General features: G+C 40.4%; 1 protein-coding gene across 2 annotated transcripts; it reads left to right on the forward strand.

The window, feature by feature from the left end:
- The first annotated feature begins 248 nt into the window (after positions 1–248).
- PDIK1L (PDLIM1 interacting kinase 1 like) lies at positions 249–8,570 on the forward strand. 2 transcript variants are annotated; one of them, XM_020909227.2, is made up of 3 exons: positions 249–392; positions 3,027–3,328; positions 7,258–8,570. In XM_020909227.2, exons 2-3 carry the CDS (start codon positions 3,044–3,046, stop codon positions 7,996–7,998), a joined length of 1,026 nt encoding a protein of 341 aa, XP_020764886.1. In that variant the 5' UTR covers positions 249–392; positions 3,027–3,043; the 3' UTR covers positions 7,999–8,570. The 2 variants fall into 2 exon arrangements, with proteins under 2 accessions (XP_020764886.1, XP_020764884.1); XM_020909225.2 differs by lacking the exon at positions 249–392 and adding an exon at positions 776–886.
- The last annotated feature ends 5,302 nt before the right edge of the window (positions 8,571–13,872 follow it).

The following is a 13,872-nucleotide window of genomic DNA, read 5'->3' on the forward strand; positions in this document are numbered from 1 at the left end:
GGCGTGCGCGGAGGCCGCGGCCCCTTTCTCCAAGCCGGGGGCAAGTCGCCCCGTTTCCCGGCTGCAGAGCCCTGGAACAATGAGGCGCCGGGTTCTTTAAGGGAGATACCACCGCGCCGGCGGGGCAGGGGACCGCGTCTTCCCAGATGATCGCACTCAGCCCCGCGCTGCCGCCGCCTCGGCAACCGCACAGCGCGCAAATATGGCTCAGTGACTCTGACAAAAGGTGCAGCCTCCCTGCCGGCGGGACGGACGCCAGACCTCCCAGCTCGGGCCGTGCTTCCCCGCGGGGCCCCGGAAGAGGCCCGCGTCCCTCAGGCATCCCAGCCCGGCGCTTAGAAGATGCCCCAGGCCTTCCGTCCCAGCGAGCCCGCACACCTTCCCGCAGCTCGGTAAAGTCAGGAGTCGGGGCGAAGCGGGGGAGGGGAGGGCGCCAGGCGCGCGCACTTCCCTCAGCCCGGACCTGCGGCTTAGGCACCACTGCCGGGGCCGCGGGCGCCCGCTGCGGCTGGAGGGCGACCAAGCCACAGGGCGTGGAATGGCCTCGCCGCTCCCGGCCACCCCCGCGGGGAGGGGGCACAAGTGGTGCGTTCCAGAGCGCGCAACCCCCTTCCGCGACTCCCCCCGGCTCCTGAAAGCCAAGGGAGTCGGGAAGCCAGCGGAGCGCCAGGCGCGCGCCCCGCATGACCGGCGCTCGGCGTCCCGACTCGCGCTACGGAAAGCCGGAGGGGGGCGGGGCCGCGAGGCGTAAGGGGGTGTGTCCGCGCGCACCACGGGGGCGCGCGCCGGCCTCTGACTGGAGGCCGCGGCGGCGGAGGCGCGAGCTCCCCGATAATGGCGGCCTGCAGAGTCCGTGAGAGAGAGAAGCGGCGGCGGCTACCCTGAGGTAAATCTGGCCCCTCGGCTCGGCTGAGAGACCCTGCTGCAGAGCCGAGGGCCCTGCACGTGCCTCCCGCCCCAGGCGACCTGTCACTGAGCTGTCAGCGGAGTCGTCCCGGGGAAGGCCCCGCGCGCCTCAGGCCTCCGGCCCGCACCCCTCAGGCCACCGGCCCCAGCCGCGGCCTCCTCTTCTGCCCTGTGGCCTCCTCCCCAGGCCCCGGGCCTCAGCCGCCGACCCGGAGGAGTCGGGGCAGCTGCAGGACTGGCTCCTCCGGGTGAAGGGCCCCTAGAGGATCCCCTCCGGGTTTTCTCTGGAAGCCGCCGAAGAAGGGGAGGGCCTGATACTTGGCCAATGAGCGGGGCCCTGAGCCGCCGCGTCGGGCTGCACCTCTGCCCAGGACTGTTCCTTCCCTGGGCGCCAGCAGGTGTACAGCTGGGCCGGCCAGTGTCCGAGCGCCGGGTGTAGGCACGAGGGCCCGGGGGGATGCCGTCCCAAGTTCCCGAGGTTCGCACGGTGTGCATCACCGCACTGTGTTTTGACCCAGGATCTCAAAGACTTCACAGACACCCTCCTTCCCACCTATTCAGGGGGGTATGGGGCAGCTTTCAAGGCACGAGCCACTTTGAGATGGATAGGAATTGGCGATCCACGGAGGACAGGAACGAATGTCCACTGTGTAGCTGGGGCAGAGAATTCTGTGGCAGGAAATCCGACACTCGGAAATACTGTAGGAATTTGAAGAGCGGTGTCCAGTTGGAGGAAGTGGGACTAAAAGCAATCTCAGAAGCTTTCATTTTCTTTATTAAATCTGTTCTATCGACTTAAAATGACTGATCCCAACTTGACAGGTTCTGTTTGTCGGTCGCTTTGTGTTCCCCTAAACCGTACACTATAAAAATTGTACAATCTCAGGTAACTTTTCTTGCCCATGCTGGCATTTTACAAATGAGAATTGGTTCCTGAAGTTCATTAGAATCTTGACAGTCTTCGGAGAGTGAGGAGGCACTCTTCAAACTCTTAATTCAACACATGAGTGTTTCCACGCAAGGCCTTTCTTTGCCCTTGCCTTTAAATGATTTAGCAAGTTGAATTCCAAAGAACTCTCTCAGAGAACCTCTTAATATGCAGGATAGTTTTCATTGGCAAAAATGACCTAGATCTAAATAGCTATTGTTGAAACAAGAAGAACAATAACCATATTCTAAGTAGCTTCGTTTATCTGTAAAGGAATATTTTTCTCCACAAACTTTATTTTGCAAGAAATAAGGAAATAAAATTAAAATAGGAATGTGTATAGTTTGATCATTTACTTTTAAAAAAGAAAAATAACTACTCATTCTTACTTCTGTGCAGTCTCAGTACCTAAACCTAAGCTAGGTGTTTGTGTTTCTAACTGTGAGTTTTGCCATTTTTAGGAACTTTTATATGTATCAGTTTTCAGGGGAAGCAGGAGTTTTTATTGTTTTTTCATGATCAGTAAATAAGAATATGAACTTTTTGGTTTATGTTTACCAGTGGTGTTTTGAAGCAGTTCATGTAAGAGGTTGTCAGAGCAAGATGGCCTGGTTTCAAATCCCAGGTTCCCAGTTACTAGCTGTTTGACCTTGGGCATGTTGCTAAAACTCTGTGCTTTAGTTTCTTCATCTACAAAATGAGCTGTTATGCTCAGTGAAAGTCCCTCAGTCATGTCAGACTCCTTGAGACCCCCTGGACTATACAGTCCATAGAATTCTCTAGGCCAGAATACTGGAGTGGGTAGCCTTTCCCTTCTCTAGGGGATCTTCCCAACTCGGGGATCGAACCCAGGTCTCCCACATTGCAGGCGGATTCTTTACCAACTGAGCTATCAGGGAAGCCCCATCATGCTCAGTATCTACCTCATAATATTGTTGTGAGGATTAAATGAGCTTAATATATAAAATGCTCAGGACAGCTCCTGATACATGGTAAGTACCACATTACTGTTACTATTATTAAATAGTAGTGCTACTATTATCAAAATATTTACATTTGCCCAGTGTATAGCAAATATTATTCAAGCACTGCAGACAGTGAGACAGATGACAACTACTAAATCGTGCATAAGAAGAAATTGAAACCAGTAGGTATACTTAATTTCAACAGAGCACTTTGTTCATTTTTCCAGAAACCTTGACCTTGAAGATGGTGAGTAGCCAGCCAAAGTACGATCTAATACGGGAGGTAGGCCGAGGTAGTTACGGTGTTGTATATGAAGCAGTCATCAGAAAGACTTCTGCACGGGTGGCAGTGAAGAAAATCCGATGCCATGCACCTGAAAATGTTGAACTAGCCCTGCGTGAGTTCTGGGCACTAAGCAGTATCAAGAGCCAACATCCAAATGTGATTCACTTGGAGGAATGCATCCTACAAAAAGATGGGATGGTGCAAAAGATGTCCCACGGCTCTAATTCTTCCCTTTATTTACAGGTATGTGTGGTTGAATGGGAAATAGAAATGATTTGAACGTAGCATTGGTCAGCAGTAAGAGGAATGAAAGAGTCGGATGAACTTCTACTTTTAAGTGCAGGTGTTTATATAGTTAGGAATAGATAGGGGTCTGCCAAGAACTGAGTAGATGTTTCCTCTAAAACAAGGTTTTATTTAAACCTGTGATGCAAATACCTAAAAATAACATAAGCCACCTGTTATGCCGTGATACTTGCCAATCTGCATAGGAATGGGACAGCATAGGAACTAGAGAGGTGATTGAGACTAGAGTCTAATTATTTCACTTATTTGAAATCAACTTTTTTTGGAACTGAAGACAGAAGAAAAGGGAAAACGCTACAACCAGTAGTAGTCCCATAGGTAACTGGGCTTTTCTTTATCACTGACATGAACTCATGTTCATGTTTTAGATCCTCTGCTGTTTCAGAAGGTTATTTAAGATCCTAACCATGCAGTTCCATTGAATTTTCATGGATTATGTGGCTTAGCACCTGAATGTTACTAACGACTTAACATTTGGCTTCCTACTCATTCCATACTCTGATCAGAACATTCCTATGAGAAATGTACTCTTATTATCATCATTACCAATGAAGAAACTGAGGCTTAGAATAGATGCTGAATTGATCTAGAATCACATAGCAAGTGGCAGAATTGGGAACTAAATGTAGGACTATCTGGCAGCTAAAATATGTGCTCTGTAACTTCCAGGTTACTCTTTTGCCTCCAGATTATTCTTTCGTAGACTTGGGGAAAGCATTAATATAGGAAAACAGAAAATCTGGATTTTTTTTTAAGGTTGATTTCTGCCATAGATCAAAATTTCTAGTAGGTCTATACTTGAAGAGAAAATATTTTTCTGACATAGCTCTAGTTAAAGGCCAGAGCAAAATTTCTTAAGTCCAGTCATTCTTGGAACACGAACAACTTTCCACGAGTGTGTCTAAATTCAGAATTTACCATCAAGGTACAAAAGTCTGTTAAAACAGCAAAAACTTTTGTTCTAGGAACAACAAAACAAACACATTATTCTGTGTAATTAAAAACCTGCAAGTTTCATTGTATGGTGAAAAAATATCAGTCTTGAGAACCTAATTTTACTGCAAGCTATGCCCTAAAGTTTTCTCTCTTAAGATAGGGAATATAAATGTAACTATTTCGTCTTTATTTGTTTTACTTTGTATTCTTCTAAAAGTGCTTATTAGATAAGTTCTAATGATAAAAAAAAAATCAGAAACATTCTTACCACATTCCACATAAAAGTGACTAGAACCTTGTTGGACTTTGCATTGAATTTTGGAGACTAAAATGCATAATTGAACTATAAATGCAAGGATATTTAAACATATGGCTTAATGCTGATGGTATCCTTGAGTCCAGATGGAGCAACTCTTATATAACTAGGTATTAGCTAGCTAATCTTTCAAGGCCATAAGATGTAAAGCCTGATTCAGTCATTTTTTTCTTAATGTAAAGTACCTTTTTGTTTAGTAATCTATTTTATCTTTTTAAAGCCTGATAGACCTGTGTTTGACTTAGGGCATTTTTTGCTAGCTGTAGGACTTTGGATAAATAACCCATCTTTTCCCAGCATCTGTATCTTCAAATGTAAGGAATAATAATTTCTACCTTCCGTGGGATTTGTCAAAATAAGAGGTGATGCAGACACAGTACTTGGCACATAGGAAGGACTCAGTAGTAAGCAACTCTAATAAAATTATATTTTCTACAGATTTATTTAGTTAACCAGACATTCACCAACACATTAGCAAGTGCCTTCTCTAAATTTACACTAGTAAAGACAACCAATATTTACACGTGGCAAAACCAAGCAAATCTATATTGTGATGACAGAATCTCTACATATGGTCTTCCCTATTTTCTACATTTTTTTTTCCTCCATGTATTTCTAGGTACCTTTCTTGTTCTTAATTGGAATCATTCAGTCAATTCCTGATAGCTAAAAACCTCACCTAGAAGAAATGTAAAACAAACAGCTAACAGAGGACACATCTTATGCATAGGAACTTTATGGACAATATATATGCTTATCATGAGTGTCATGAATGAAAAGTATGGGATGGTGTAGGCACATGTAATAGGCAACCTGACATAATCCTGGGGTTCAGGAATTCTGAACTGTTTCAACCGAAACTTGCAAGGTAAAGAGGAATTAGCCAGGTGAGTGAGTAAGAAAACTTCCCAGGCAGAAAGAACTGTACATACAAATGTCTAGAAGCAAAAGGCACGAAACATTCTAAGAACTGAAAGAAGATAATAAGACTGCAGTGTACAAGGAGAGTTGTTTTAGGTGAGACTAGAAAAATGAGCAGGGTGAGAGTGCACAGGCTCCCACGGCCCATGTTAAAGAGCTTAGACTGTAGCCTAAGAGAACAGGGACGCTGTTAAAGGACTTTAGGCAAGACAGCCAGTGGCTGACATCCTCTGCACATGACAGTAAGCAGATTGGGCTCTGTATTTCTGTAACTCTCAACCAGGGGCCCTCAGACTATAGCCCTCAGCCTGTTTTTGTATGTCCTGGATACTAAAAATAGTTTTTACATTTTTTAAGAGTTTTTTTTTTTTAAAAGAAGAAGAATATGGAACAGAGACCTTATGTGGCTTGTCAAGCCTAAAATATCTACTATCTGGCTTTACTCTAAACCATTATTTGAAGGCTGGAACTCTGCATTGCTCAAAGCTATTTAGGAATTTTGCTTTTGAGAATGAAAAGAGGACATGATGGAAGAGTGATGATGCTCATCTTTAATCTGAGCATATTTAGTAACAGTGCACCTGGTAAATAATTGTGTGATCTGAACCTTTCTGTTCTTTCATTTTCTGTCTCAGTGGCAAACACATGCAACAAAGAAAATGTATGCAAAGAAGACTTCTGCAGACCATTGCAATTATGGCTGCCATGGGGGAGACATCATGGAGACGTGTTCTTTGCCTCTGCCCACCGAAAAGATGAAATACTAGTAGATTTATAGCAGATCACTCACTCCTCAACAACTCTTCACCTTCCCTAATGAGTTTCTGTTCAGCCTGTGAACCTGAAAAGGACACCATAGGACAAATGCTTTCAAAGCACTGTAATTTAAAATGACAGTTCATGTTCAGTGAAGTAATTGAGATTCTTGAATTTCAGGTAGTAGGAGAGTTACAATTAGATAATGATATAAGTAAAACTGTGCTTTAGTCTAGATTTTCAGCTTGTATCAAATAGACAACCTTAGTTTTGAATTTTTATATCAAAATGCATGTGATTTTTATTAATTGGTTTTTAGAAGCCATCTATTGATAGAGATAGCCACCATATTTGCATTCTGCTTATAGAAGTTCTTGCAATAATGATGTCAGTCTTTAGTTTCATCAGTGACTACAGGAGCACTTTATTTCTGTAGCAACTGGTTATTCCTTCATAATTTTCTCTTAGTTTCACAGATTATGTTGATAATGTAAGTGCAATAAGCGAGAAGTAGATTTCAGGGAGTTTTATGGACTAGAATGTCCTAATTGATGTTTATACCCTAGCTGGCAATCTCCCAGGTCTAGGTGCTGAAACTTTGATCTTTTCAGGAAGCTATTAGCTAGCCAGTTAGAATTCAGCTCCATTGACACATGCAGCAAATGTACAGGCAGTTGGACACGTCTCAAAATATAACTGTTTTTTATTAAGTTTTCACCTCTTGACTTAGAAATTTGGTGTATTTTTGTTAGGGACAAAGTGACAGTTTGCAGTACTAAAGTTTAAAATAAATGCACATATGAAAGCACTGAACAAATAAAGTATTCATGGAATTTAGAATTAAAATTAGAGACTAACTCAACCAGTGACTCTTTCTCTATCACTGAATTATATAAACTGTGCAGATGATTATAATCTGTTTTTTTCTTTCTTATAGCTTGTAGAGACTTCACTAAAAGGAGAAATTGCCTTTGATCCCAGAAGCGCCTATTACTTGTGGTTCGTGATGGATTTTTGTGATGGAGGAGATATGAATGAGTATCTGTTGTCCAGGAAACCCAATCGTAAAACTAACACCAGCTTCATGCTTCAGCTGAGCAGTGCCCTGGCTTTCCTGCATAAAAACCAGATCATCCATCGAGATCTGAAACCTGATAACATCCTGATTTCTCAAAGCAGGTTGGATACCAGTGACTTGGAACCTACCCTGAAAGTGGCTGATTTTGGTCTTAGTAAAGTTTGTTCAGCATCTGGGCAGAATCCAGAAGAACCTGTCAGCGTAAACAAGTGTTTCCTTTCTACAGCTTGTGGAACAGATTTCTACATGGCTCCTGAAGTGTGGGAGGGACATTATACAGCAAAAGCTGACATCTTTGCTCTGGGGATTATCATCTGGGCAATGCTGGAAAGGATCACCTTCATAGACACAGAGACAAAGAAGGAACTCTTGGGGAGTTATGTAAAACAAGGAACTGAGATTGTGCCTGTTGGGGAGGCACTTCTGGAAAATCCCAAAATGGAACTTCTCATTCCTGTGAAGAAAAAGTCTATGAATGGGCGAATGAAACAACTGATTAAGGAAATGCTGGCTGCAAACCCTCAGGATCGTCCAGATGCTTTTGAACTAGAACTCAGATTAGTACAAATTGCATTTAAAGATAGCAGCTGGGAAACGTGACACATATATTATTTGCAAATATCTTGGATGATATGCTGCTTCTGTTTTAACAGTGATGCAACATAATGTGGCTGAAACAGAATATAAAAAGCTAAAGTCCACCTTTTAAGGGTTTAGATTTTATTGTGGGAGTTTTTTTTTTTTCCTCATTTTTCTTAAGTCCAAGCTGGCCATTCTGTTAATATGTTTTAAAAGTGTATTACCAATGTGGATGTAAATTTTTTTAAATGACCATTGGTAGAAGTTTGGCAGGAAAATTCTCTATAAGAGCCAAGAAAAGAAGAGTCCAGTTTTCTGGAAATATGTCTCTTAAGTATTTTAGACATTCCTTGTCAGTATTAGAAATTTCCATGGAAAAAAAGGTTTGCATGCTGGTAATGCAACCTTTGAAGCTTTGTAAAGGAAACATATATGTATATATTTATGTATATGTAAGTATGTGAATGTGTGCATTTTGCATTCCATATAAAAAAAAATGCCACTTCTGTTTAAATTATTTGATGTAGGTTTGGATTTTTGAGATTTGCTGGTGAAATCAGTAATGAAAAATAAAAGAACCTTCCCTCTTCCTACCCTGTCCCTCCCTCTAATGAAATCATGCTAAGTTTTTATTTTTATAATGTTATACAGCTTTTTTTAAGACATCATTTTGGAGAGTCCAAAATTATCTGGCTAAACGTAAGTGAAAGTAAGTGATCCAAAGCTGCTGAAGTTTGTTTGAGCTCTCCAGTGCCCTATAGCTGCAGGAGTTGAATTAGCCATGCAATCAGTGTGGTACCGGTTAGCAAGGACATTCATAATTTAGTCATACCTTCTTTAGGTAACCATGCATTCAATTAACCAATTAAACCACTGCATTGGGACATGACTGCACTTGAGCATCTGCAATCTAATATAAGTCTGAACACAGGATTCTTCTGTTTCTGAAAACGTTGCTGTATATAAACTATAGTAATTGATATATATTAACTTTTTATTTTCAAGACTTTGTCTAAGCCTCAGCGTAAAGCTGAAGAAACCAAATGAGTTCTATCCTCACATTGCCTGCTCTAATATGGTCTCCTGTTTAATCACTGGAATTCGTTTCGTTTTAGCACTAATGCTGTTTTCTCTTGTCTAATTTGACACAGTAATAGTGGTAGTGTGGTTGTATTCAGTGTTGACCACCTTTTTCTAAGGTGGGAGGTGATACCTATACAGTTTGGCAAATGGGTAAAATACTGTGGCATCAGTTATGTCTTTCAAATAGAGAGGTTATCAGTTTATACAATCACTTGGTGTGGTCTATGTGAAGAACCAATAGACCATTATTCTTCTTGAAGTCAGTCTGGTTTTTAACCCCATATGGTTGTCTCCAGTTTTTGTTTTTTTTTTTTCCCCCTGTAAATGCAGATAGTTCAAATCTAAAGGAAGAAAGTTTTCCTAAAACAGATCATTAGCCTTTAAGGTTGTTAATACTTTAAGACCATTTGTATATAGGTTAATCTCTATAAAGCACTAGGATCTTTGGTCAAAAGTTAAAAAAAAATGTTTAAAGATATTAGAATATTGAAATCATTGATAGTTCACATAGTCTCCTCAGTTTTTTTGAACTTCCACAACTTTTGGAATATTCCTACCATAATTTTTTCCTTATTTAAAATGTGTTCAGGGGACTATAAAAGGTGAAAAAGCACAAAAAATTGGAGTACAAAAAATTTCTGAACTATGCATTACTTGGTGTGAAGTTTAAAATTTAGACTGGAAGGTTTTACTTAAAACCTCTTAAATGAAAAAAAAGAAAAGTACATTTAACATTACTTCCAAGTTAATAATTATAAGAATTATTTTCAAAATTGGAGGTGGAAATACACTGGAACTTCATGATAATTGATCCTCTGGATCACCAAATTAGTAGAACACAGATCTGGCCAAGTAGATTGAGTTACTGGAAATAAAAAAGCATTACAATGTCTTATCAATAACATGGCACTTCAGCAGAGATTCATGATGACTTAGGTGATGGTATGCCAATGCTTCATTTGCTCTTCAAATAGCTACATGTCACGGTTTCCTAAGTAGATAGCATTTGGTCCCACCTCATTTAAAGTAGTTAACAATTATAATTTATTTTTAAAACTATTTTAATTTACCTGTGAAGTGGAATTATTCCTTTCATTGGTGGTAAGGATATGAGGTGATCAGGAAGTTTCTTCTGAAATTTTCTTAAGTCCTTGTATTCTAAATAGCCTATGATACCAAGAAAAATGATAGTAAATTCTTTGTCTTCATTCTTTCAGTCAGGAGGTATTTATTAAGTACCTACTGTGTGCTCAGCACTAAAGATCAGTTGAAAAAATGACAATTTAAAAATGGCATGTAGCCATGGGCTTTTCCAGCAAGGAGTAAGAAATAAAGTGAAACTTGGAAATTCCTGGATATTGCTTAGAGGAAAAATGAAAGCAAGAGTTTGTGCACAGTGCCTTGCCCATAATAGGTACTCAATAAACAATTGTTCCTCATAGAGTCTCTTGCCATGGTTTATAGTGTTTTATGAAATTTGTCTTAATTGAAAAAAGACCAAATATTTCAAATAAGCTTATAGGCAGCTGTGGCCAGTTAAAATAATGGGATTGTACAGTTAGTTCCTAGAATGTTATTTTGCACTAGTTGTCACTTAGAAGGATGGGGTTCCTGTAGTTTTTTGGTGCTAAGGGATACTTTGTCATTATGATAAAGTAAGTGTTAAGTGTCAGATAAATAGCACACTGAATAGTTCTTTCTGCTGGTCTGTTTTTTCCTCTTTGTTGTTGTTGTTGTTTTTAACTGTAAAATGTTTATCAATCAAACTATTGTAGCAGCTACAAATAATTCACCAGCATGACAAAATGGTCAAAAAATAAGTCATCAGCACTTCAGAAACAAAAGCAACTTTTGAAATTTTCTTTTAAAATTGTCAAATATATTTTATGAAGAATTTATAAAAGGGGGAAATGATTGTAATTTATTGTTCATGACTGTTTTTTGGTTTTTTTTTTTTTAATAAAGTGAGTTTCAACAAAAAACCCTGGAAATAACATTGCTGCTTGGGTGGCTCTGTGAGTAGTTCCGTAACGCTTTACTTCATAGATATAAAGTACAGCATATAAAATTTGAAGCAATATTTTTTTAGCCTTATCTATTAAATGGAACTTTCTATAATAGAAGCTGTTACTGAGGAAAAGATGACTGAATTATAGGAGTTTCTTTCAATATTTCAAGGTCTCTAAAATTTTAAAGCTTGCTGTATTAGAAGAACTTGGATTGCCTGAAATAAATGATTTTTTTTTTCATTTTTCTATCTCATTCAGCTGAGGATGCATCTCAGACTCAGAATGAAGTGTAGTAAATATACTAAGCGAATGTAATTTTTCAATCTTTTAAGTTGAATCTATGGTTTATTTTCTATCTAAAAAGTCATCTGAGCCATTCTTTTGTTTTATAGGTTCTATAATGTATGTCTTCTCCAAAATAAAGTACAGATGATGCAGTGTACTTAATCATCCAATGGAATAGCAGAGGGAAAATGAGAGACAGAAAACATTAATTCTACATGTGACCTAGTGATGAGTAGGAAAGTAGGAATCAAAATTGTGGCTGCTTCTAACTCTACCACCTCCTGGTATAGCCTTTGCAGGCAGGTAATTTTTGCTTTATGTTTAGAGTTTGGGGATTTTTTTAAACTATTTGCTAGCCATTTCCTTTGCAGTTTACAAAGCATTTTCACATAGTTTTTACATATCTTTTCAAATGGGGGCTAATTTCTTGAAGAATTAAAAGCAACTTAACACCAGTTAGGAAAGTCAAGGTTTTACCTAACACAGGGGTTTTCGTGCCTAATCTCTGACGCTGACTCAAGAGTTTTCTCTGACAAAGCTTTATCTTTCTTACTCAAGTCAAGACCTTAGGTTGTTTTGGTCTTTTCTTAAAATTCAAATGTTGCTCTCTTAGTCGACCAATCATTGGTGTCCTCTCAAAGTGCAGTGTAATGATAGACAGTTGGCTTGTGGTTTGATAGTAACTCCCACTAGAGAAAAACCTAACAGCCACACCTCTTGGAGGCCACACCTCTTTGAGGGCAAAGTGCCTCTTTTAAAGGCAGCACTTTCCCTTTTGCAGATGTCATTGGTTAGAAGGGAATTGTTTTTAAAAAAAAAAAAAAATTGCCCGGGCTTGAGATGTCACTCTTTCATTTCCTGTTCAGCCCTGGTATTTCAAGTTTAGCTTGTTCTGAGCAGAAGTTAGGCAACTTAATATTGCCGAAGGCATCGTGGTCTCACCGCAGAAGTGCAGGCTTTGCTGTAGCAGGTCTCATATTGAATACTAGTATTCACAAATACCTACACAATAATGTATGACCTTGGGCAAGTAACTTCATTCTAAACCTGTGTTCCCATATCTGTAAAATAGAGGTGATAATACTTACATTTCAGAGTTTTTGTAAGGGTCAGAGATAATAAACATAAAATGCCTGGCACATTAAACTCTCAGTTGGTAGCCATAGCTAGTACTGTGTTCTGATTTTGATGATACAATGAATGAATGGTTATATTCCCTCTGAGCCAGTCTTCAGTGGTAGCTTTTATTCTTGTCCCTTTTCGTGAGAATCTGATGAAGGCACTACATCCTCTCTTTGGGAAAATGCTTGTAATTTCAGGGGATTTATAGATGCTTACATGGACCCCAAGTTAAGGGAGCCTGAGCTATAGGCTCCACTGAGTACCTCTATGTTATTTCTCCTGGGTTGAAAGTGGGACATATGTGAGGAGACTTCTAGGGTGCATGAACCACTTTGTTTCTTGACCTGAGTGCTGGTTAGACAGGGTATGTTTACTTTGTGAAAATTCATCAAGCTGGACTTGGAATTTTCACACTCTTCTCCAGTGATTTACACTATACTAAAGTGTGTAAGTTGCTCAGTTATGTCCAACTCTTTTCAACCCCATGAACTCTAGCCTGCCAGGCTCCTCTGTCTGTGGAATTCAACAAGCAAGAATACTGGAGTGGGTTGCCATTTTCTTCTCCAGGGCATCTTCCCAACCCAGGGATCAAACCCAGGTCTCCTGCATTGGCAGGTGGATTCTTTACTGTCTGAGCCACAGGGAAAGTCAAGTAAAGATGTTTTGTAAATAAATATGCATTGGAGCTGGAAACTATCATGACAGCTGTGGTCAGAGACAGAGAGGGAAAAGACACAGACTTGGAAATCAGACACTACCTTTCTGTTACTAGCCGTATGTCTTTCATGAGTTCCCTAACCTCTCAAATCTATAGCTTCCCACATGTATTAAATAGAGATGGTAAGTGACTCAGAACACCTCAAAGATGAAATGAGATATTGCATGCAGAAATGCACAGCAGAATCAACAAATGATGCTTCCCATCCTCTTTGGAAGACTCAGGGAGTGACTCTGAGCTGCTTTTACTGCTAATTTGCACCCCTAATAGCAAGTTTTGTTCGTTTTTTATTTAATTTAGCTTATTTTTCTACAATATTTGAAAAGTATCTATATTCCATGACTATAATGTTCTGTCCTGCCTGTCTCTTTGCCTTTATACCCTCCAGAGGTATGAAAAGTGAAAGTGTTAGTCGCTCAATCATGTTTGACTTTTTGCCCCCCATGGACTGTAGCCCGCCAGGCTCCTCTGTCCATGGAATTCTCCAGGCAAGAATACTGGAGTGGGTAGCCATTTCCTTCTCCAGGGGATCTTCCTGACCCAGACGTCGAACCTGGGCCTCCTGCATTGCAGGTAAATTCTTTACCATCTGAGCCAAATTAATTAATTGATTATTTTTGACTGTGTTGGGTCTTCTTTGCTGCACATGGGCTTTTCTCTAGTTGTGGTGAGAAGACT

The sequence above is a fragment of the Odocoileus virginianus genome, chromosome 30 (genome assembly GCF_023699985.2).
Source record: "Odocoileus virginianus isolate 20LAN1187 ecotype Illinois chromosome 30, Ovbor_1.2, whole genome shotgun sequence".
Lineage (NCBI taxonomy): Eukaryota > Metazoa > Chordata > Mammalia > Artiodactyla > Cervidae > Odocoileus > Odocoileus virginianus.